This window comes from Numida meleagris, chromosome 17, assembly GCF_002078875.1.
Source record: "Numida meleagris isolate 19003 breed g44 Domestic line chromosome 17, NumMel1.0, whole genome shotgun sequence".
NCBI lineage: Eukaryota > Metazoa > Chordata > Aves > Galliformes > Numididae > Numida > Numida meleagris.
The window spans coordinates 490877-513894 of NC_034425.1; the positions used below are offsets into that span (position 1 = coordinate 490877).

The window sequence follows — 23018 nt, forward strand, 5'->3', positions numbered from 1 at the left end:
ATAAATAGTCTATTTTTCAAGGGCTGCAAGTCAGTTGTAGGCCGGCAGCCAGAGCCAAAATTTGGCAGCTGTCTTTGTTTAATGATTAATTAAAATGAGGTAACAAAACGAGACGTATCTATTAACGAGGGTATTTGCAGCGTCAGTAGACGATTCCAAATGGCTGATTTTTTTCCCCTCTTAATCTCCAAACCTCTCGTCAGGAAAACAAGCTCTTCCTCCGCAGTGGTGGGCAGGGCCGTGCCGCGGCCCCTCGCCCCGGGAGCGGGAGGGGAGGACGCGCAGGCACGCCTTTATCTTTATGGTCCTCTGCCTTTAAACAACGCAAACCCTCCACAGAAAGATTTTTCCAGCTTCAAATTTTATTAGAACTTCAAGTAAACTTCAATGGAGAGACCCTTGGCTGTGACAGAAGTGGGAGGGGGGAGGTCTGCGCGTCACTTCGGCCCTTCGCCCAGCACGGGGTGGTGGGTGCTGCACGATGGGGACAGAAGCAGGAACGCTGGAGGCAAAGGGGTTCTTTGCCAGAAAAATGGGGTCCAATCCACATCCCCACCCTTCTCTGGGGGAGCAGCTCGTGGTTTCGGTCAGCTGCCAGCAGGAACCAGCCCAGGCCCCTCAGGGAGATGTCCCCAGAGCGTCTGTATGGGGAAGGCGCTCCCAGCCCTCACCTGACGCCGGGGACGTTCCTGAGCTCCGAGCACCCTGTGGGGCACAAGGCCACCTCACGTGGGGTGCCCGTGGGCAGAGGAGGGTTAATGCATGCAGAGGGGTCCGGAGGCAGCTCTAGGGGGTGTGTGGAGCAGGTTCACCCTCCCCGGGGCTCCAAAGGCCTCGCCACATGGGAAAGCACCCAAGTATGAGGAAAAGGGAAAAACATCCCAAAATAGTTTAGTCTTGTTTTCTGCACTGAGACGCCCAGACAGGGTGGGAGTTCTGGTTGTGTCTGAGCTAAAAATTACAGTAAATAGCGAAGTGGCTGCAAAGCCCCACGTTCTGGATAAGAAGGACACGTGCAAACGCCGCCTGTCAGTGCGAGGACATTCTGGATGTGAAGGCCCATAAATAACAGAGGGGGGGATGGAGCTGTGTAGGGGTGAGCCCCAAGCGCCTGCTGCAGCGCATCCCCTGCCCAGCGAGTCCGGGCCAGCAGCGAGGGGAAAATGTGGGGACTGCTGCGAGCAGGGCCAGGACCCTGTGTCCCTATACACATGGCCAGGACCCTGTGTCCCCATACCCACGGGCAGGGCTCTGATGTCCCCAGCCACGCAAGGACCAAGGGTCGAGGAGCAGCCAGCCCATCTGGCAGCAGGGAGGAGCTGTCTCTGCCCGTTGCCGGAGAAATCGCGGTCGGGACAGACCCACTCCAGGCTATGCCGAGGCTGAAATGCTGCGCGAATCCCGAGGTTACGCGGCTGACGGCCTTCCCTCCCAGGAGCAGAGGCGCTGGGCTTGGCCGGGGCACGGCGCTGCGAGCAGCGCGCAGCAGAGGAGCGGTGCCGAGCGCCACCTAGGGCCGGGACCCGGCAGTGCAGCAGCGGGCGGAGGGTCACGGCCCTGGGGTGCGGGCAGCTCCTCGCCCCGCGCCCCGCGCCGAGGCCTGGCCGGGGAGTGGGGATGGAGGAAGCTCTGGGAATCGGGTGTGGGGGAGGGGGGTCCCAGCGCTCAGAGCCTGGGTGTTGCAGAAAGCTCTGGGAACAGAAATGAGGCTTTCTTGACTTTTGGCATTTAAAGCCAAGTCTGAAGTCTGTCTCCTGGAATTGTGGCCTTGCTTCCCGGAAGCACGCACTGGTGGTGACAACAGTCCTGTGGCTGGACATCAGTCTTGTCTGTGAGACCTGGCTGTGCTGTGAAGCTGCCTGCCCCAGGCAATTCAGGCAGGCTCCTTGCCACCAGGGGAAGGTGTTTCCCCATGCAGCCTGTCACTCTTCCCTGGCCCCAGGAGCACACTGAGCCGTACCTGCCATTGAAACCTGGCCCTGAGGGAGCCCCTCAGTCTGGTTGCAGCGCCGGCCCTGGCACTGGAAGCTGGTCACTTAAGCACAGTGCTGTCTCCGCACAGCGTGATCAGACCCAGATCACTTCTCTGGTGGGACAAAACCAACCTCCTGGGTCATGCAGTAAGAAGTGCAGACGTGTCAGGAGAAGGGAAAAGCAGAGCACAGCAATAAATCCTCCTAATTCAGAGACAGGGGCTGCTCTCTGCATGCCTGCGACTTGCCACATCCTGCAGCTGTCAGGGGGGAAGCTGAAGGAGAGGCTGAGCCAGGGCATGCGGAGCCCAGGAGGGATGGGCTGCCAAGGCTGGTATGAACCAGTCTGCAAGGAAGGGGGAGGAGAGAGGAGGAGGAGGGACTGGTGAGGCTGAAGCTGAGCCTGCCTGCACACCATGCCCATGTGCTCTTGTATCTCGAGGATTTTCTTAGCATTTATCCTAGAGTGAAATTCCTGTTTTCAGCCTGATTTCTGCTGTCTGCCCCTCTGAAGGCTTGCTTGATTCAAAGTCAGTGAAAAATTCAGCTAAATGATGCTGGCTGTGTTTCATGCATGTGTTTTCACAAAGAGTAAATTAGAGGGGAAAGGACCTTATTCCTCCTTGAAACGACAGGAATTGATTTAATTTACACTTTAATAGACTGAACTGAAAATAATCAAGAGCACCTGCTGCTGAGTGCAGGGTATTTGCTTACCCCTTATTGAAAGAGCCACAACTAACATCCTCATGACAGGGGTGACTGGGAGAGAGAGATTTGCGTCTGCAGACGGTCAGATCTATCTCCACATCTGCTCCGCTGGCAAAAATAGGGCCCAGGGTCTGGATGAGGTTACAGATAAGAAATGTAAACTCTCTTCTAGTGAAGCTCCCCAGGTTGTACCTTGCTGTTCACCTTTGCTCCCTAAAATCACTCTAAATTCAGGTATTTCTGTGGCCCAAGGGATTTTTTTCTCTTTCCTCACTAGTTGCCTATATTTTCTCCTATGTATTTTCTATCTCTTTGAAGATTTTAGCAAAATGCCTCTCATCTGAGGGATAAACCTCCTGAAAGTTCAGCTCCTGGGGTAATTCCTTCAATTACCTCAATACAAATATGATTTGCATGGCAAAATCAGCAATGCCAAATTGATCTCTCCTCTTTGATTCCCTGGATGTCAGGAAATCAGGAAAAAAAAAGTAGAGAGCGCTGAGATAAAACTATTTACTAAGACAGAGAGAAGGAAAAGGAAAATAGTTATGACTATGCATGGGCTGGCATTCATTGCTGAAGAAGGAGAGCTCTTCTACCACCCCTCAATCCTGAGCCCACTGATATATCACATCTCTTCCTCGATGACCTGAGTATCATGGGCCCACTGAGCTAGAAATAATTCACCCTCATGTTGCCAGTCCCGATCTACCTAAGCCATTTCAATCCTGGTGGCCTGACCCACCTGCTAGCTGTTGTGATGCTCTTCAGTGGCATGACTCTTGGGTACATGAGCATCTAGGTGACGTACCTTTACAACCATGTTCTCTACCTGGGCAGCAATATCTTTCCACAGTGCAGTGGCCCAGACGGGTTTGCCTCTGTGCTGCCAGTTGTTCTGCTTCCATAGCTGTAACCACACTCATAGGGTGTTTGCCACCGTGCAGGAGTCAGTGTAGAGTACTGTCACGTCTCTCATTCAGCAATGTCTAAAGCCAGCTGGATGGCCTTTACTTCTGCAAATAGTCTCGATTCATCTTCTCCTTCAGTAGCTTCTGCAGCTTGTTGGGTAGGACTCCATACAGCAGCCTTTCACCTCAGATGTTCTTCCACAATGGAAAAACCCAGGACTCATCAGTGAACACAGCATGTTTTTTCTCATTTTCTGGCAGTTTATTATGTACTAGAGACTCTTCACCATGTGTCACCTCCTATTCTGGTGATATTCCAAAATCTTTGCCTTTGGGCTTGTCCATAATCACTTCTAAGTTTCCTGGATGACTGAGATTCCCTATTCAAGTCCATTGTGTAATCAGTGCAAAAAACTTACTCTATGTAGGATAAGTTGCATGATTCTATGATTCTGTTCTGTAATTCAGCATTTGTGGTCAGAGGTCTGGCAGAGCTGTTCTCGGTGACCCACTTGCTCCACCGCTGACTGCTTCCACAGTGATGCTCAGCTTCACACCCCACTGTGTTCTGGCAGGAGCTTGGGTTGATCGTGGCACCCCAGACTGCTGATGGTCTCTCCCAGGCAGCCCCCATTTGCATTGAACATGGGAGGTATGAGCTAAGAGGGACATGGGAACAGCCCACAGCCCTGATATGAGTGTGAGGAATACCAAAAGGAGAACATGCAGACAGGAAGCTGCAAGCCCACCTGGCCCCTCTCTGGTCAGGAGACAGGTTTGGATGACTGTAGCCTCAACTAGAGCAGAGAGCACGCTCTTGGCAGAGAGGTGGGGGTTCCTCCTCTGGTGAGTGCTGCTCATTGCCACAGCAGTGCTGAACAGCAGTGTGCTCTCCTTGTGGGGGACTCAGCCCTACTCTGCTCTCAGCTCCTCAGGAGCTGTCAGATGTGCTCTTCATGTCCCCCACAGCTGAGCAGAGCAGAGCAGGGCCTCCTGCACGCAGAGGATGCTGAAATAGCAAAAGCCATTTTCAGTCAATCTCTGTAGCAGCACGTTAAGTGGTTCTGAGAAATACAGAGATGTCTGCAGCTTTAGGTGATTTCTGCGCATTGCCACCATCCGGGCAAAGCTCACTGTCTCTGTGCACCCAAAGCACAGACTGATGGATCACGGCTCTTATTTCAGAGAAGCAAGGGATAGCTTTAAAATCCAGGATTTAAAACTGTTCCCAACTTTCACAGTGCCATGCCCCAAATTTAAACTGAAGATCTTTCCCGGCTGAACTAAGCACCCTGTCTGTAAGCCAAAAAATCATTTTCCAAGGGAACTGGAATGACAACAGTTAGGTCGGCAAAATGCATGAGCCATTCATTTTCTAAGTACTGCAGGGGTTAAACTTTACTTCTCTGCAAACAAATCTGTAGGACTAGGACCACTCTCCCCAGAACAAGGACTGAAGCTGTAAATGGAAAGACATTTCCTTCTGAATCAGTCTTTGAAATTCCTCCCCAGGATGTGAGCTGTCCAGAAAACACTGTAACTGAAATTGCAAAGGACAGTCCTGCACTGACACTACAATGAACTTCAGAACAGAGAATAGTATTTCTCTTTCTGTGAAATCTTCACGAGCCTGTTGAGATGGTGCTGTAGTTTTGCCTCTTTACAGAATTTACTGGAATCACAGCTCTAAATACTGCACCATGCATGCAGAGCCAAGCCAGTAAAGTTGCACAAAATTGCCAGGAACCATTTGACTAAAAATACCACACACTATCACTTAGTTACCTCATCTACTAAAGAAACATTGGCTGGAAATCCCATGCCAGCTGGTCAGAGCCCTAAGAAAGCTTTTCTGCTCCCGAAGTTGTGACAAAAATTGCTTTAGGCACAGAAAATGTGCTTTCACGCTGCTTAATTACTCACCTGAGCAGAAAATCGTTAGCACAGGGATGAAATGATGCAGTAGAAGGGCAGGAATGCACAGATGCAGTACGCACCTTTAGGAAACTTCAGGTGTGTTTGGGAAGCAATGTAAGAGCCAAAGTGATGTTGCTTTTTCCTGTGTGGCTTCAGGGAGCAGAGCCAAATGCTGTGAACAAGCTTTGGGCTGCAGGACCGTGATGTGGACAATGTGCATGAGCAAAGTGCTTGCCATTAGAAGGAACAATCCCTTTATTCCAACCAGAAAAAAAAAAAAGTTCATCTTAACTATTGCATGAAGAGACAGGAGTTTGCAGAGATGGTAAATAAATTATAGCTCTGAACAAAGCCTGACAGAATGTCTGTAAACAGCCGTGGCGGGATCCAGAGGTCTGGCACCACGGGCTGGACCCCACTTGCTGGGATCACTGCAGAAAAAAGGGAAGAACACTGGCACTAAGAAGAAAGGGAGACAGTGTTTGGAAAGCAAAGCGCTGCGAAAGGTTCGTCTTTGGAAAAGAGGAAGAAAGGGAATATTGATGCTTGGGGTTGTTTATGTCGGGGTCCTCTGGTGACAGTATAATGTAGCGGTCCTTTTTGAAGCCAACATAAAATCCCTCACGCTAAGCGCCGCCCCTCGGGAAGGACAGTGCCCGTTGGGTACCTCCGGTCACGTGACAGCGGACGGTGGCCGGATCCTTCGCTCTTCATTGGCTCGCCCTTATCACGCGGTGAGGGAGAATGCCGAAGCTGCTGCGCTCCTATTGGCGGCCCGTGGAGTTCCGGGGTGGGGCGTGGCACGCGGATGTGGAGGCTGGCGCGGGCGCTGCGGCGCGGCCTGGCGTGGGGCGCGGGCACGGCCATGGCCGAGGGACCCTCGGCGACGCGGCGGCCTAAGGATGTCCCGCGGCACGTGTGGGCCCGCGAGCGGCGGCGCAGCGCGGGCACGGGCCTGTCAGGGCCCAACACCGTGTACGTGCAGGTAGTGGCGGCCGGCAGCCGCGACGCGGGCGCCTCCGTTTATGTCTTCTCCGAGTTCAACCGGTAAGTGCGGGAGCCGGGGCCGGGACCGGGACGGGGCTGCCGGCCCGCGCTGACCCCCGTGTCCCTCAGGTACCTCTTCAACTGCGGCGAGGGGACGCAGAGGGCCATGCAGGAGCACAAGTGAGTAGCGAGGGGAGCCGCGGAGGGGAGGTCCCGGGCTGCACCGGCCCCCGCTTACCGCCCTCACCCCCCTCTGTCCCCAGGCTGAAGATCTCGCACCTGGACAGCATCTTCCTCAGCAGGGTGGCCTGGGCCAACGTCGGCGGGCTGCCGGGTGAGTGGGTCCTGTCCCCAGGTCCGGCCGTAGGGGCGGGGCTGGGCTCGGCTGTACCCGCAGCCTCTTGGGGGCTGTCAGAGCCGGTGGGGCACAGGGGTTCTGTAGCTGTGATGTGGCACCGCCTCAGGGTTCAGGGCATTGGGGGGAGGGCGCTGCTTGCCCATGCACGTGGCTTTGTGGGCCTGAAGGCTGCAGGAGACGATGGTGCTACTGGCGCAGGCAGCTTTGTGGATCTGAGTGGAAAAGATTCCAGTCCACCCCTGTCCTCAGCATAGGGCGAGATTCAAACTGAGTGCTTAGGATCTTGTCCACTAAACTTTGAACATTTCTGAGAAACGGAGAGGTTAACAGTCTGCTTGGGTAACTTGTGCCACATTATAATGGTCAAGATGTATGAACACTTTCTGTATGAAACTGCTGCAAAGCTGATGCAACATTGAGGTTGGATGTGAGTTCAGGCCTGCTCTTCCACAAGAAGCTCAACACTCTGGTAGTGAGAGGGACCTTCCCAGCAAGAGTCACTATCTCTTTGTTTGGCTGCAACAAAGTTGTTTCTTTGCTTTGTTTTAGGTATGATCCTCACGTTAAAGGCTATGGGGCTTCAAAGGTGTGTTTTCCTGGGGCCACCAAAGCTGGTAAGTTGTGGAAGCTTGCAGAAAGGGGACAGGAAACCCTCAAATATTGGTGCTTACCTTGCACTTAGGAGAGCTGGTGCGAAGGCCTCTCACTACAAGAAAGATGTTGAGACTGTGAAGCCTGTCCAGAGAGGGGCAGTGAAGCTGGTGAGGAGTCTGGAGCACAAGTCTAATGAGGAGTGGCTGTGGGAACTGGGATTGTTTAATCTGGAAAAGAGGAGGCTCAGGGATTATCTTGTAACTCTCTACAACTATCTGAAGGGAGATTGTGGTGAGATGGGGATCGGCCTCTTCTCCAGTGTGATTAGCAATAGGTCAAGAGGGAATGGCCTCAAGTTGCACCAAGGGAGATTGAGGTTGGACATTAGGAAAAATTTCTTCAAAAGAGTGGTCAGGCACTGGAACAGGCTGCCCAGGGAGGTGTTCAAGAAATGTTTAGATGTTGTTCTAAGGGACATGGTTTAGTGGGGAAATGTTGGTGGCAGGTGGACAGTTGGACTGGGTGATCTTGAAAGTGATTGGTGTCATCTTGGTGATTCTATGACTCTAAAGTGGCTGAAAGGTCTGAGATGCTGTTCTGGGACAGTGCCAGCCTGAAGGCTGTGCCGGAGAGGCTGGGTTTCAAAAGCAAATCTCTTCTGTTACATACAAGGCATCATCGCACTTCTGCTATTTAAAACTGTTTTGCCAGCTCATATTCTGGTAAACCATTTTAGAAAAAAAGGGCATCCTCTGTTCTTCTGACTGCTCTTCTTCCCCACATTTTAGTAGAAGCTTGGTATCTGATCTCCTGCTTAAGGCAAACCTTAACAGTCTAATGCCATGTCTAGGCTTACATTTCCATTCCTCACTGTCATTTGATTTCCTTATAGTATCTGCTAGGTAGTAATGGTGATTAAAGGGATGGGATGTGCTGTTCTTCATTTTCTTTTTTTTCTTTTAAATGGATCCTGCTGGGAGTGGGACACCCGCCCGCTGCTTTCTGGCTGGCTGCATGCTGCCCAATATCTTCTGACTAGATATTGATCTTCTGCCTTCATGAAAGTAAACTGTAGCTTCTGAAAGTGTTGCTTTTAGTTTGCACTGCTGAGGGGTAGTTTACTGATTCACTCTTTTTTTTTTTTTTTTTTGTCCAGCAAAACTACTTGAAAGCAATTAGACTCTTTCCTGGACCCCTAAAAAGAATGGATTTAGGTATGTATATTAGGGATAAGCAGCTATTATATAATTGTAACTTTTTGTTTCAACTGTATCCAAAGTTGCATTAGATACTACCAACTTCAGAATAAATAGCTCTGGTTTAGGTCCCTTTCAAACCTATCCCAGGAACCATCAGAAAGAGAAACAGTGTTTCCAGGTCTGGTTCTGGCAGGCAGCCGCCAGTCTGCCCATCTAGTGTATGGAACTCAGCTTTAAAGCACTGTTAAGGAAGTTTGCTTCTGGAGATTACCAGTGAGCTTGCTTACTGTGGTTTTACAGACCATGTTTTGAGGACAGTGGGCTTCTAAGAGCTTTAATTATTCTTTGATCCTTGCATTGGGGCAGAAAAAGGGAGGGAGGTTGGTTGTTTGGCGTTTTTTTTTTTCCTGAGAGAAGAAAAGATACTTTCCTAATTCTTGTGGACTATGAATATCTTATGAACTTCTTAATGCCTGTTTTTGTTCTCTTCCCAGCTGTGCAGCTGCACACAGAGCCAGAGTACAAGGATGAGACAATGACAGTCCACCAAATACCTCTAATAGGTGAGCATGTGATGCAGTAGTTAAACAGGAGAAGCACTTGTTCATTAATTATGCTTAAGGTGGTTAAAGGAGCAGGTTCTATTTGCAAGCTTGAGTAAGCAGAGGTTTAAGAATTGGCATGTTTCTCTCAGTAGTAAGATCTCTCTCAAAGAAATGAGACATGCTCAGTCAGCTTTCATTTATTCCTTTAGTAGCAGGTTTAGAATGACATGTGAAACATGGTTGAATTTTGGCTTTATTAGCCAGCTGAGTATTCTTGCTGCTGAAAGTTGCAATGCTTAAAGCACAGGCATAGTTTTCATAGAGTCTAGCAGTTCTGAGGGAATCTGGAGGACTTTGATGACAGGTGGCACATGAAGACCAAGTCAGACTGGTGGAAGAGTTGTGTATTTTGGTACTGTTTGAATGTTAATATCACAGAAGAGGAAATGCTTTTCTTGTTTGTCCTTTTTGTTTGAGAGATTTTTACCTGTTTTTCTTGGATTTGGAACAGGAAAACCACTAGCTGCTGAAAGTACTTTACCTCAGAGTCCTGGATTATCAGCCCAAGATGGAAGTAGCTCAGAAAGTGACACAGAGCCTGGATCCCCAAGAGCTGCACAGCAAAGCTTGGATGATGGCGAGGAAAAAGGAAGCCCAAAGAAAACAGGTGAAAACAATGGAACTTTTAATTTGATTGAAATGAAACCAGAGTAAGGACATTCTTCTGTCCTCTAAGCTGTTTGCCCTATGCAAGTGAGAGCTGTAAAGGAGGTCAGCTGAAGGATTACATGGAGCACAGTGAGGTCTAGTACTTTAGAACTTGAAGCAAAACTAAGAAGGCCTAAACACAGGACACAATTCCTGCTTGGAGTTGTGATTAGGCCTTGTATTGCTTTGTTCCTGGCTGGAGTGGGTTCTCCGGCCTTTGCAGTGTAATTATGAATGGATCCTGATGAATTTTCAGTCATGGGTTTTAGTTTTGCTTGTAGTCAAAGCTGTGGACTCTCTGGTCTTAGGTGCTTGTGGCACTTTGTCCATGGGCTGCAAGTTGGCTAGATGATGTTGCTTCATTAATGATTTAATAAAAATTCATCTTGGCTTTAAGGAAAGTGATATTCAGTGAAGACCTTCAGTAATTTTTCTTTCTGTTGCAGATGGTGAACAGGAGCATGCCAGCAGGAATCCTGATCTGGTGATGGCATTCCTTTGTAAAGTAAGCTTGCTCACAAAGATACCTTGTTCAGTATTTCATCTTGCTAAATGGATTTATTTGTAAATAGTAGTTTCAAGCAAAAGTTTCAAAGCTTTTGTAGTTCTACTCTTGAAAAGGCCACAGTAATATGAATAGAAACCAGTTAAAACTGGTAGTTTTTTTTGGTAGCACTCTTTACTAAGCAGCCAACTAAGAGTATACATGTTCCATTTTTGCTTTGTGCTTATACTGTGCAAGTCTATCCTGCCTATATCACAAAAGAAGAGAGAGAGAAGCAGCAGCCTGATCCTTGAAACCCATAAGGTCTGGTGAAAATTTTTTGGGAGTAAATTAGACTAGTGGCAGGGGAACTGATAATTTTAAACAAACAAACAAAAAAACTACTTAACCTCCCTTGTCTTGAAAAAGATGATTTGTTAAAGATTTGCTGTTCCGCATCTGTGGAGTTTGATACACTGGATTCTTCATGTCTTATCTGGAACAGTGGAGAAGACTTTGTTTCACAAGATCTGATATTGAAAGGAAAGGGGAAAAAAATCCCTTGGCTTCTGAGGAAATAGCTAAACTGGACATAAATGGATCTTATTTCCTGGCATTGCTTAATGCTCTTCTTTTTGATTGGTTAATTCTGTTTTAACTCTTTTCAGATTCACCCAAAGAAGGGAAAATTTTTAGTTCTTAAAGCACAGGAGATGGGTCTGCCAGTGTAAGTATGAGAGCCCTGCCTGGGGAACGGGGCAAGCCCTGGCATATTGGTAATGTCAAGCTAAAAGTTTCAATGGCCTTGTTTTCAGGGGAACGCCAGCCATTCTTCCTATAATTACAGCTCTTAAAAATGGAGAGAGCATCACTTTTGAAGGCAGGGAGGTAAGGTGCATATATGCTTTCTGGCTGTGGGTTCTGTGAAGGAGGGGAGATAGCAGTCTTTCTCTGTAGAATGCTCTGGTTCTGAATGGGCGTTGGGACAGTTATGGTTTTGTGGTTTGTTTTTTTTTATTTTGATACAAGGGTGGGTGATAGTTTTTTCTGCCCTTTGTCTCTCATCTCTGCTAAGGTGTTTGTATGGGTTTTAGTGTTTCTGAGCTTTGAGTGGTTACTTTTGGTGGCTGTCCTTGTTTTAAGCCCAAGTTGTTGCTGAAATTGTCTCCTAAAGAGCCTCTGTTAGAGGATGTTGTGAGGGTGTGATTAAAGAAGTACACTCTGAAATGCATTCATTTGTGACTATGAATGTTTCTGACTTGCTGAGGCTTCTCAGTCTCACTTTCCCAAGCTGATAGAGATTTAGGTGTGAACTAGTGGAGCTGATCCCTACATATTTTAGATCTGGGACTTGAATGCTTGTATAACCATTGTTCCCCCCTTACTCTGCACTTCTTAGGCCACAGAAGCTAAGTGATTCTGTGCAAGGAGTCAGCCCTGGCAGTGTCCCAGATGATCTCCAAGTGGAGACCGTACCCTGATGCATACAACTGACAAACCTTTGTGTCATAAGAATTTAGCAGAGCTTCTTTTCCTAAGCAAGCTGTTACTAGTGTCTGAATCTGCAGTGAGAACCCAGAAGTTGCTAAAATTCCCTTTGGCTTATTTTTTCTAAGACCAGGATTGTGTTTGCTGTAACACAGCAAAATGCAAACTTGTTCCTGCCCTGCCCTCTCATTCCACAAGAACTGCACTGGCTGGTTTTACTTAGTGTTGAGTGAAGCTGGTTCTGCAGCCCCGGCAGCCTGCTGGGGGGCTTGCTGGTAGAACTGCTAAATGGAGTCTGATGTAATGATGCACAAAGAGCTGCTGGTACACCTTAACCCCGCAGTGTGGTCTTTGTATATCTGCCTGCAGCTTTCGCCTGAAGAACTGTGTGCCCCTGGTGATCCTGGCCCCGTGTTCATTGTGTTGGAATGTCCTCATGAGGGCTTTGTGGATGCTGTCTGTGAAAATGAGACCTTCCGAAGGTAGCGGGGATGGGTGACCTGAAGTGTTTGGGGGAAGACGTCCATGCTGAGCCTTCTAGAAAAGGCAGGTCTATGTGTAGGACCTGTAGGGTTCTGTAACTGTGACAGACCTATCTTCCCAGGGCCTTCAGAGGAAGAAATAGGCACTGGTCTATTGCTGTGGAGCAATGCTGAGACTCCTGCTTTCTTGTGCAGTGAGCCTAGGTGCTTAGTCTGTATGTAATATCTGTGTGGGGTTTTTGCAGAGGCACACTGAGCTTCTGAAAGGCTCTGGAGGTGTTAGTCTTCTTGGAGAAGGACAGCTGCTCTGGGTGGGAGAGTGGAGATGCCAGCACACAACTGTCCTAGACCCTCGCAGTGAGCCTTAGGCCTGCTGTGGTGGGGAGCCTGGAGCTCCTGGGCTGTGCTCATGAGATCTGTGTTCTGCTTGCTCCTGGGGGGGCATCTCTGGTAGTACCAAGACCGGAGTTGGAGGGGATGCCAAGGTGATTAAGGATCAGTTCTCAGGTATCCTTTCTGTATTTGAATGTGCTCCAGGTACCAGGAAGGTCTTAATGAGGATAAGGTTGCCTTGGTTATTCACATGACTCCAGAGTCAGTGCTTCGGGACAGCCGCTACCAGCAGTGGCTGGAAAGGTGTGTGGTCTTCTGATTACTTGGGTTTACGTCATTTCTGGACAGCAGTGTGTTCTGATGTAAAGATTTTTCCAGAGTAGGTGTTGGGTGGCAGCAGAGCTCTGGCTCAGATGAGGTTTTTAGCAAGTGGCTCAGGTGTGTGCATATTACAATGTGGGGCTGAAACTGTTGTATATTTTGTGATCCTCTTATAGATTTGGACCTGGAACTCAGCACTTGGTGCTCAATGAAAATTGCTCTGCAGTGCACAATGCACGCAGCTACAAGATCCAAAGCCAGCTGAACCTCATCCACCCGGAGATCTTCCCTTTGCTCTCCACATACCAGAGCAAGGTAGGTGAGGCCCTTCCTGCCTCTATACCTCACGCTCTTGAGTGAAGGACATGTTTCATGTTGCACTTCTCCCTGTAGGAAGAAGAGGCTGTGTGTAGCGTGCCCATTGTGCGAGGAGAGTGCCTCTTGAAATACCATTTCAGACCTAACCAGGAGTGGCAGAGGTCAGTGGGAACTTCTTGGCATCCCAGTATTTGAGTGTTGGGCTATCAGCTGTGTTCTGAGGGGTGTGTCCGTGTCACTGAAAATCTAAAATGTAGGACACACATAAATGAATTGCTGTAGTTTGGATGGTTGTTTTCATTCCTTGCTCTTGAAGTCCAGTATGCATTTCTCTGTCCTCTGCTTTTGATCACATGCTGTGCACCCAGCTGGCTGTGACAGGGAGAGACTCCTCAAGAAGCCGGGTGAAAATCTTACCAGACTTTGTGTTTAGATGGTATCAGAGCTGAAAGGCCCAGGTGATTAAACAGAGCGGGCTTCTGCACTGTCACTTGCTTGGTGTGCAAGCAGGAGAAGCTGTTGGATGAGGGTCTTGAGGGCAGAGAGTTCTGTGATGCACCATTTACCATGACTTAAAATTCTGGCTCTCTTGAGCAGAATAGGAAGCCCTAGATGCTAAGAGGAAATAGTTTCTCTTAAGGGTGTCAAGGCCTGTAGCATTGCACATGCAGTAATGCAGAATCAGAACACAGGACGCTTCAGCTTCTGATTGGTGCCTGGAGCCCTTTCAGGTGGTCCTTATTTTTACAAGAGTCTCACTGCTTTCTGTGGTGGGCCTTGCAGTGCCCCTAGTGCCTAGCGACTCTCTGAGCCTGGACAGTGCAGAAGAACATAGTGCTTTTGTAGGAGCTTTGGTGGGATGGTTATTTTACTGGGGCAGCTCAGTCCTGCCTGACCTTTCTGGCCCACACCATACTTATGGATATATCTTTTTCCACTGCTCAAAACGGAAGGAGTATTTGACCCTTTGTTGAAAAGCTGTTTTGGCACAGAATTTGGCACATGGCTCTGAAAAGTGCTGTTTTTTCAGTTCCCTATCACCTCCCCCATCCTGATGTATGGCCTGTTCTTTCAGAGACGCTGTGACCATCTGTGATCATGATGCATTTGTTGCTGAAGCCCTGGATCTCCCTAACTTCCAGGCTCGTATGAAGGAGTGCAAAGAGAGCCTGCCTGCTGTACCAGGTAAGGATCAGTAACTCGTCCTATCTTAGTGTAATGGCAAGCACCTGGTGACCCAGTGCATTAAAGCTCAGGTGAAGCTGTGAATGTGCAGTCTTCCTGCTGCCCAAGAGGTGCTTTAAAGTCCTCCTGGAGCTGCGCAGATTTCAGGCTGAGCCCAAACTGAGTTTAGCTTATATCTGTTGAATGATGCAGTCTCCTGCTTCTATTGTTCTAAAGCTGCTAGGTTTGGAGATTGACCACTTTTTGGGGCAACTAGAGACAAAGCACCTATGTGTTGTTTCTCTGTGGTGACAATAGCTCTGCTTGTATTGAATGCTGTCATAGAAGGCAAAGAACGAGTCCTTATGTTTGGGAAAAGTCACAGAATCATAGAATTGCTCAGGTTGGAAAAGAACTTCAAGGTCATCAAGTCCAACTGCAATCTAACCGTACTGCCCTAACTCTTAACAACGCACTGCTAAATCATGTCTCTGAGCACCACATCCAAACGGATCTTAAACACATTCAGGGATGGTGAGTCAGCCACCTCCCTGGGAGCCTATTCCAGTGCTTGACAACCCTTTCTGACATCTGTAAAGACGTTTTTCCTGATATCCAACCTAAACCTCCCCTGGTGCAAGTTGAGGCCATTTCCCCTTGTACTGTCACCAGTGAGAAGAGACCAGCCCCACTGTTGCTGCAGTCACCTTTCAGGTATTTGAAGAGAGCAGTGAGGTCTCCCCTCAGTCTCCTCTTCTCCAGACTAAACAGCCCCAGTTCCTTTAGTCTCTCCTCGTAGGGCATATTCTCCAAGCCCTTCACCAGCCTTATTGCCCTTCTTTGGACCTGCTCCAGCACCTCACTGTCCTTTCTGTATTGAGGTGCCCAAAACTGAACACAGTTCTTGAGGTGGGGCCTCACCAATATCGAGTACAGTGGCAGGATGACTTCCCTAGTCCTGCTCACCACACCATTCCTGATCCCAGCCAGGATGCCACTGGCCTTCTTGGCCACCTGGGCACACTGCTGGCTCATATTCAGCTGACTGTCCATCAGCACACCAAGGTCCCTTTCCGTTAGGCAGCTTTCCAGCCACTCCTCCTCAAGCCTGTAGGGTTTCCTGGGGGTTTTGGTCACTTGGCCCTGTTTAAACTCATACTTTACCTTGGCCCATCGATCCAGTCTATCCAGGTCCCTCTGTAGTGCCTTTCTACCCTCCTGCAGATCAACGCTCCTTCCCAACTTGTTTTTTTCTGCAAACATACTGAGGGTGCACTCAATCCCCTCATGAAGATCATTAATAAATGCATTGAATAGAAGCGGCCTGAGTACTGAGCCCTGGGGGACACCACTCATGACTGGCTGCCAGCTGGATTTAACTCCACTGACCACAACCCTTTGGGCCCAGCCATCCAGCCAGTGTTTCACCCAGCAGAGCGTATGCCCATCCAAACCATGGGGCAGCCAGCTTCTCCATGAGGATGCTGTGGGGGACAGTTTCAAAGGCCTTACTGAAGTCCAGGTAGACCACATCGACAGCCTTGCCTTCATCCACTAAGTGGGTCACCTTGTCATAGAACGATATCAGGTTTGTCAAGCAGGATCTACCATTCGTGAACCCATGCTGACAGGGCCTGATCCCCCTGGTTTACCTTTAATTGGTCCATGATGGCTCCCAAGGTTATCTGTTCCATAACCTTCCCTGGCACCGAGGTGAGACTGATAGGTCTGTAGCTATCAGGATCATCTTTCTGGCCCTTCCTGAAGATGGAATTCACATTTGCCAGTCTCCAGTCAAGCGGGACATTCCCTGTTAGCCAGGACTGTCGAAGGATGATGGAGAGAGGCCTGGCAACCACATCCACCAACTCCCTCAACACTCTAGGGTGCAATCCATCTGGCCCCAAGGACTTGTGAGTGTCCAGCTTTCGGAGCAGGTCCAATACCACGTCGTCATGGATTATGCAGGGATAGAGTCCTCCTCTAGAACCAGCTCCCTGTTATGTGTTCTCTAAATTTCAGTTGTCTTGTTGGTAGTGAGGTTTTCATGGTACGGTGCAGCACCACTGGCTCACTGTCTGGATCCTGATGCAGAGGAGTTAGGGTGGAACAGTAGCTAGATCCCTCTTGAACTGGCAGCTCTGCATATGCCAGTGAGATGAGTCCTTATTTGCCTGTCTTGTTGTATGGAGTTGTGTGTCCTGCTGTGTTTTTGTAATTGTACCTGTCCTGTTTTCTGTCCTCCCATGGTAAATTCTGGTGCTGTGGGAAAGCTAGATGCTGAGGCAAGCAAAAAAATAAACATTCCAGGTGCATAGTCTCTGGAAATGCTAGGGTGTTGAACTGAACAGTTTCTGACTGGGCAGTACATGGATAACACTTGCTTACAAAATCCTTACAAACTCTTGTGCTTTTTCTGCAGGAAACGTGACTCCTTATCCCGAAATTGTATTCTTGGGAACAGGATCTGCAATTCCAATGAAAATCCGGAATGTCAGTTCTACACTGGTAAATACTAGGTAAATCATGTGTGTTTTGCTTAGGGAGAGGCTCAGTGTCTCGAGGGTGTTGCCCAAGGGCTATTTTGTCTGGTGTTCTGATGGCACAAGGAGGGTGCCCCTGTAGTGGAGTCTGTAGGACTTCTGTCTCAAGCATCTGTCTCTGCAGGTGGGGAAGGCTTGAGAGCTACTTGTAAAGACAAGCATTTATTGTCTTCGTTTTGCTGTCTGCCCCAAGGATATGTTCTCCATCAACACAACACCAGAATGAGCTTTGCAGATAGAACAGTGTCTAGAACCTTGGCTAGTAGGACTGGAGTAGCAGTAGAGGTAGAGCACTGAGAGCTCTCTGACCCAAAAGATCCCTCTCCCTGAATAGACCCTGCTCAGAGCTCATCCAGTGTCTGCCACATGTCTTTGTCACTTGTCTTTCCAGCTCTACCCGATCCCTGCTCTTGGACTGTGGGGAAGGAACATTTGGACAGCTCTGTCGCCACTATGGAGAGCAAGTTGACCAAGTGCTGTGTAACTTAGTAGCTGTGTTTGTGTCTCACATGCATACGGATCATCATTCGGTAGGTTGTGTGTTGGAAGGAGAAGGAGCTGTGTGTGGGCCTGCTCTGCTGTTTGGGATTCAGATGTAGCTGCAGCTGATGAATGTAGGCTGCCCTGCTCCTAAGGCCGCAATTCTCCTCTCTGCTCCCCAGGCAGTGCTGAATCTGTTTCTAATCTGTTTTTGCTTCCTGTTTGTGGTCCCTGTAGATGGCCAAGATTGTCTAGAGATGTCTTTATTTTTAAATTAGTATCCAACCCAGCTTCTTTTGGTGCTTTGCAATAAATCCTCACAGAGGGATCAGTTGGTCTCTTCTAGATTGGGCCTGGTCGGGGCAGGCTGTTTGCTGGTCTGCTCTCACGTCTAGAAACCAGACTGAGAGTGACATGTTGGCTGGAGGCTTTCTGTTCTCCCCCCTTCTTCTGGGAGCAGACACAGCAGCTCTGGAAGGGCTGAATGGCATGGTGCTGTGGGCTGCTGCTCACCAGCTTGTGGCATAAGTGGTGCTAGTGTTCCAGCAGCTCAGTACAGTGCAGGTACTGGAAAAAAGGTGGTCAGTACTTCTGACTGTAGATTGTCCTGAAACTGCACCTTGCTGAGCTGTTGTAGCACTCCTGACAGTTACATCCCCAAGTCTTTCTGACCACAGCTTACTGCTGTCTTTTCTTCCCCTTTGCAGGGCTTGGTGAACATCCTGATGGAGAGGCGGAGAGCTTTTGTAAGTTGTGCTTTTGTTTCACTATTCCTTAATGTACCTTGGAGCAAGAGAAGGGGAACTTTTCCTAAGTGGTGGAAAAGCACCTGCTTTTCCCAACGTTTTTCTTCTCTGTGGTTCATTGTCTACCTAGTACTGATTCTCCTCCTGTCTTTGCTTTTGCAGGCTTCCCTTGGTCAAGCTTTTAGCCCTCTGTTTCTAGTAGCACCTGAACAGATCATGCCTTGGCTACATGAGTACCACAACAACTGTGAATCAATTCTCAGAGACATCAGGTGAGTTTTCTGTGTGGTATATGGGGAAGTATTCCTGCTGGGTCCTTGGTCAAGGCAGATGACTGTCATTTGTTCTCCCCATTGTTTTACTGAAGGCTGCTCTGACACCTTCCACTGTGCAGAACTGCAATGTGTGACCTGCAGAGGAGATGACAGGATCTGTTACTTGGTTGTGCTACCTAAGAGGGGCTTGCATGCAGATTAGGAGAAGGGAGTTGGGCTAGCGTGAAATGACCCCTGGAAGGCAGGGTGTATGACAGTGAGGAAGAAATTATTGGATGAGCTACTGGGGCAGTGGATAGCAAAAGCAAGGGAGAAAACAGATAGGTCCACAAATCGTCTTGTTTGTGGGGCAGTGAACAGAGAAAACGCTTTTGTGAGAAACAGTCTGCTTAGAGATGAGATCAGGTTTTACTTTGTACCTGTCCTTAGTTCTTTATTTTCCTGTCCCTCACAGAATGATTTCTTGCCAGTCCCTTGTGAAAGGCTGTGAGAACATCAAATCTAAAGCCAAATGGTTTGTCAGTTCTCTATTAGAGAACTATGACCTGGCTGAGGTAAGCTGACAGAGTCAGGTGCTACAGTAAAAGGCAAGAGAGGATCTGAGGTCTAATGCTTATGTTCTTGTTTAGTTTCAGACTTGTGAAGTCCAGCACTGTAAAAATGCTTTTGCATGTTCAATGATCCACAAATCTGGATGGAAAGTAGTGTATTCTGGTGACACAATGCCCTGCATGGCCTTAATACAAATGGGTAGGTGACAAAAACCTTTTCTTTGGAGAATCTCTTTGAGTACGGTCTTGACCTGTTAGTAACTGAAGTGGTCACTCCCAGACCCTTTGTGCTATGACTGCAAGCCAGTGAGGGGCTGTGAGTGGATATGAGAGTTCATTTTCTTATTTAGGCAATTGAACTAGTGTATGTTCAGCTGAAGATGAAATATGTGATTATTTACACAGGGAAAAATGCTACTCTGCTGATCCATGAAGCAACACTGGAAGATGGAATGGAAAAAGAAGCTATAGAAAAAACACACAGGTGGGATGTGCTTTGCTGTTTTATCACAGCAAGGAAGGCAATGATGCTGAGCTGGGCTTTGACCTTGGAGCTGGTGTTGAAGGGCCCAAGGCCTGTAGGTGGTTCTGATGTGCGAGGAGTTTTTCAGCACTGATGTTACAGTGTTGCTTGCTGCACCAGCTCTGTAAGTCTTATGAGCATCCCCAAAGAGAAACAGGGGAAGCTTTGAAGTAGACAGCAGTAACTCTGCAAATAGACTAGCCTGAAGGAAAGGCCCTCAGCTTGACTGCACTACAGGACTAAGCTTGGACGGTAGAAGGGTCGTGCTCACCCCTGTCAGCTAGCTGCGTGATTCAAACTGAGCTCTGCAGCCAGTGGTACTGCCTGCTGCCCCCAGTAAAAAGGGGGACTAGAGAGCAGTTTGATGCGAGTGAGCTGGACTTGCTGGCACCTCTGGGTTGAGCTTTTTGTCTCCAGGTTGTGAAGCACTGTAAAGCTTCTAATCAGTTAGCATCTTTCCTGCATTCTGAGTCATATGGAAGCTAGAGACTTGCCAGCTGTGCAAGTTATCAGAGGAAGAGGGTGCCTGGGCTTGCTGGTGAAGACAACTTGTGCCCAGCAGGTGGTGTATAGTGTCTGGTGTTTGCTGTTGGTGTGATGTGACGTTAGCTGCAAGATGCAGCTGCTCTGTTGGAGGGGCAGCATTGGCTAGTGTGTGTGATGTGCCATGATCCTGTTCCTTTTGCAGCACAACCTCTCAGGCAATTGAGGTTGGGATGAAGATGAATGCTGAGTTCATCATGCTCAATCACTTCAGCCAAAGATATGCCAAGATCCCCCTGTTCAATGAAGACTTCAGTGAGAAGGTTGGAATTGCATTTGATCATATGAGGGTAAGTTTGGAGTTCTGATCCAGATTGTAAGAAAGGTTTCATTACTACTTGGGGATGGCTGCTTAGGAATGAAATTCTCCACTTTTAATAATGTATCAACATGCTACGCCCTTCTGAGAGCAGCTTCCTGTGAAGCAACTCCTTTCACTGCTGGCAGCAGGTATCACCACTGTGGGGGAGCATGGGTGACATAGTGCCCAATTCTCTTCAGGGCAGGTGCTGATGGCTCTTGAGAACAGAAATCTATTCTTCTGGATGTTTGCCTCACATCGCTTCTGTTGTTTGTACTATTGCCAGCTAAAAAGATCACTTCACTTTCCCTTCTTAATTGATGTGCTGCCTTAATGGCTTTCTCCAAAAGATTCCTGGGAGCCCGAACCCTGTAGCGCTGCTCTTGTCCTGACTGTGAGAGTAGCACGCTGGCTGATCAAAACTAGTATGTACAGTGTGCATGTGCTTTCCTGTGAAGAGAATGTCAATAACTTGGTATAAGGGATTGGTGGACTGGCTGCTCTAGGGGTTGTAAATGCTCACCTGCCTGGCTAGTGTATGTCCACTTGCAAATCGTCACCAAGGTGAGGGCCTCTCTGTGCTGGGAACCACCCAGAGGAAGGGGCACCACCCTGCTCACTGAACTGCGAAAGGCTCGGGGGGGAGGCAGGGAGTGGGGGAAGGCAGTTCTCAAGCAAGTGCTACTGTGCCCAATGTATTTCAGGTACGCCTTGGAGACTTCTCAACCATCCCAAAGCTGATCCCACCTCTGAAGGCTCTGTTTGCGGATGACATAGTAGAAATGGAGGAGCGGAAAGAAAAACGGGAGCAGCGCCTTCTGAAGGAGGCTGCAATAGTCTTGGACCAACTGACTGGGGGTGAGAACAAGGAGACGCCATCCCAGAAACGGAAACAAAATAAGAACCATCAGGAAGTATCAAACAAGAAACTTAAAAAGCTTAAAACAGTAAACTGAAGGAAAAGAGGTGGAGAACACTCTGCTCTGTAAGAGATGCTCTGTGTTCCACAGGCCTATGGAGCTGGCAGTGCTGGGGCAGCCTGCAGGTACCATGGGAAGAGGGGCTGGCCTTGGCAGCTGGATGAGCTCGGTTGTCAGTGGATCTGTGTGGGCTGAAGCTCCCAAGCATGCTGTAAGCAGTGCAAGTCCTGTGGCGACAGAATCTACCCGTACAGTTCCTGTTCCTGGATCTTGCCAGTCCACGTGTCATTTTTCTTTTAGCCAAGAGTTCTCTCTGAGCTGTTTTAATTTTTGGTTTTACGCTAGAAGCTATTGGTAATATAGCAGCAGCAGCACTTACAATCTTGGGAGTTGCAAGAGGTGAAGTCTGGTAAGCCCTCATGGGGCTGTGGACTCTCCAGAATAAGGGGTTCAGCTTTCTGGGTACAGGAGGAATGTACCTAGGTGTCAGGACCTGGGCTGTAGGAGGAAACTTCACAATAAAATGGGACCTAATTAATTGCTTTTAGAGATTTAGGTTAATTTAAGGATCTGAGTGCTGCTGCGTTCCCATTTTATTTTGGTTTTCTTGGTCGATTCCTCCCCTTCCCCAATCAGAACAGTTATTCAAAACCTTCATTTACAATCTGAATAAACCACTCAACATCATATCAAGTGTTTTGCTTAGATTGTTAATGAGGTGGGGGCCAACAAAGACCTGAATCGTTGGAGAGAATGACCTTGTTTGGGTATTACAGCACCTTGATAAACATCACACCTGGTACAGATGTGCTTTGTGCCAGCAAAACTGTGCTTCTGCTGCCCTGTGCTGAGGAGCTTCATTCCTGTTGGTTTGAGATGGCAGACCCTGGGGGCAGCTTCTGCAGGGCTCCAGGACAGACAGCGATGAACTGTGCAGGGTCTAGTGCGCAGGGAAAGCGACAGAGCGAGCTGATGGAGGACAGCAAGCTGTTAAAGGAGGACGTTTGATATTTTCTCTAGGTCTGACTTCCTTCTGTCTCCTGTAATCACATGTGGGTTGGATGGGGGAAACATTCCTAGCTATTTCAATGAAGGAATTCCTTCTCAGAAGCTGCTGCTAGGCCCCCACGTGCTCAGCAGATGACAGCAGGGCAGAGTAAAGATGGCTTTAAGGAGATAGAAAATGAAGACAAAGGGGCAGCAAGACCTCTTTGTAGGTTAGCTGTGCTTTGTTGTTACTCTTGTCTAAAGAGGAAACTTGGCACCTGGCCCCAGGCTGTGTCTGCTGGAGCAGAGCAGCAGGCACCAGTTCCCAGTGCATGGGGCACTCAGGTTCCTGCTGCTGCACATGTGTAAATGGAGACGCTCACAAGGCTGGAGGCCGAGTCGGGTTATTGCTGGGCTGCCATGGATCCGTGTGCTGCTTGTAGAAGGGCGGGCCGATCTCTTACTATATGTGCCAGAAATCAGAAAATACGAAACCATTCTCATGTAAAAGTGTATTCATAGAAGACAAATACAGCAGCGATGAGAACGGGGGCCGCGAGCTCCAGCTGCCGGGCGGCTGAAATGGAAAACCGCCGGGCGGAGCGAGCAGCGGGCACTGCCCGGCTGGGTGTGCGCTGTGCCCCGCCGCCCCGACT

General features: G+C 48.8%; 1 protein-coding gene across 1 annotated transcript; it reads left to right on the forward strand.

Annotated features, from left to right (window-relative positions):
• Positions 6276-22064, forward strand: ELAC2 (elaC ribonuclease Z 2). The gene is made up of 24 exons (XM_021414420.1): positions 6276-6559; positions 6629-6679; positions 6763-6833; positions 7407-7471; positions 8608-8665; positions 9145-9213; positions 9707-9862; positions 10350-10408; positions 11056-11114; positions 11203-11275; positions 12245-12357; positions 12895-12993; positions 13188-13326; positions 13405-13490; positions 14405-14514; positions 16916-17012; positions 17428-17566; positions 18224-18262; positions 18425-18534; positions 18992-19091; positions 19167-19287; positions 19494-19572; positions 20300-20444; positions 21160-22064. The coding sequence occupies exons 1-24, from the start codon at positions 6321-6323 to the stop codon at positions 21409-21411; spliced, it is 2529 nt and encodes an 842-aa protein (XP_021270095.1). The 5' UTR covers positions 6276-6320; the 3' UTR covers positions 21412-22064.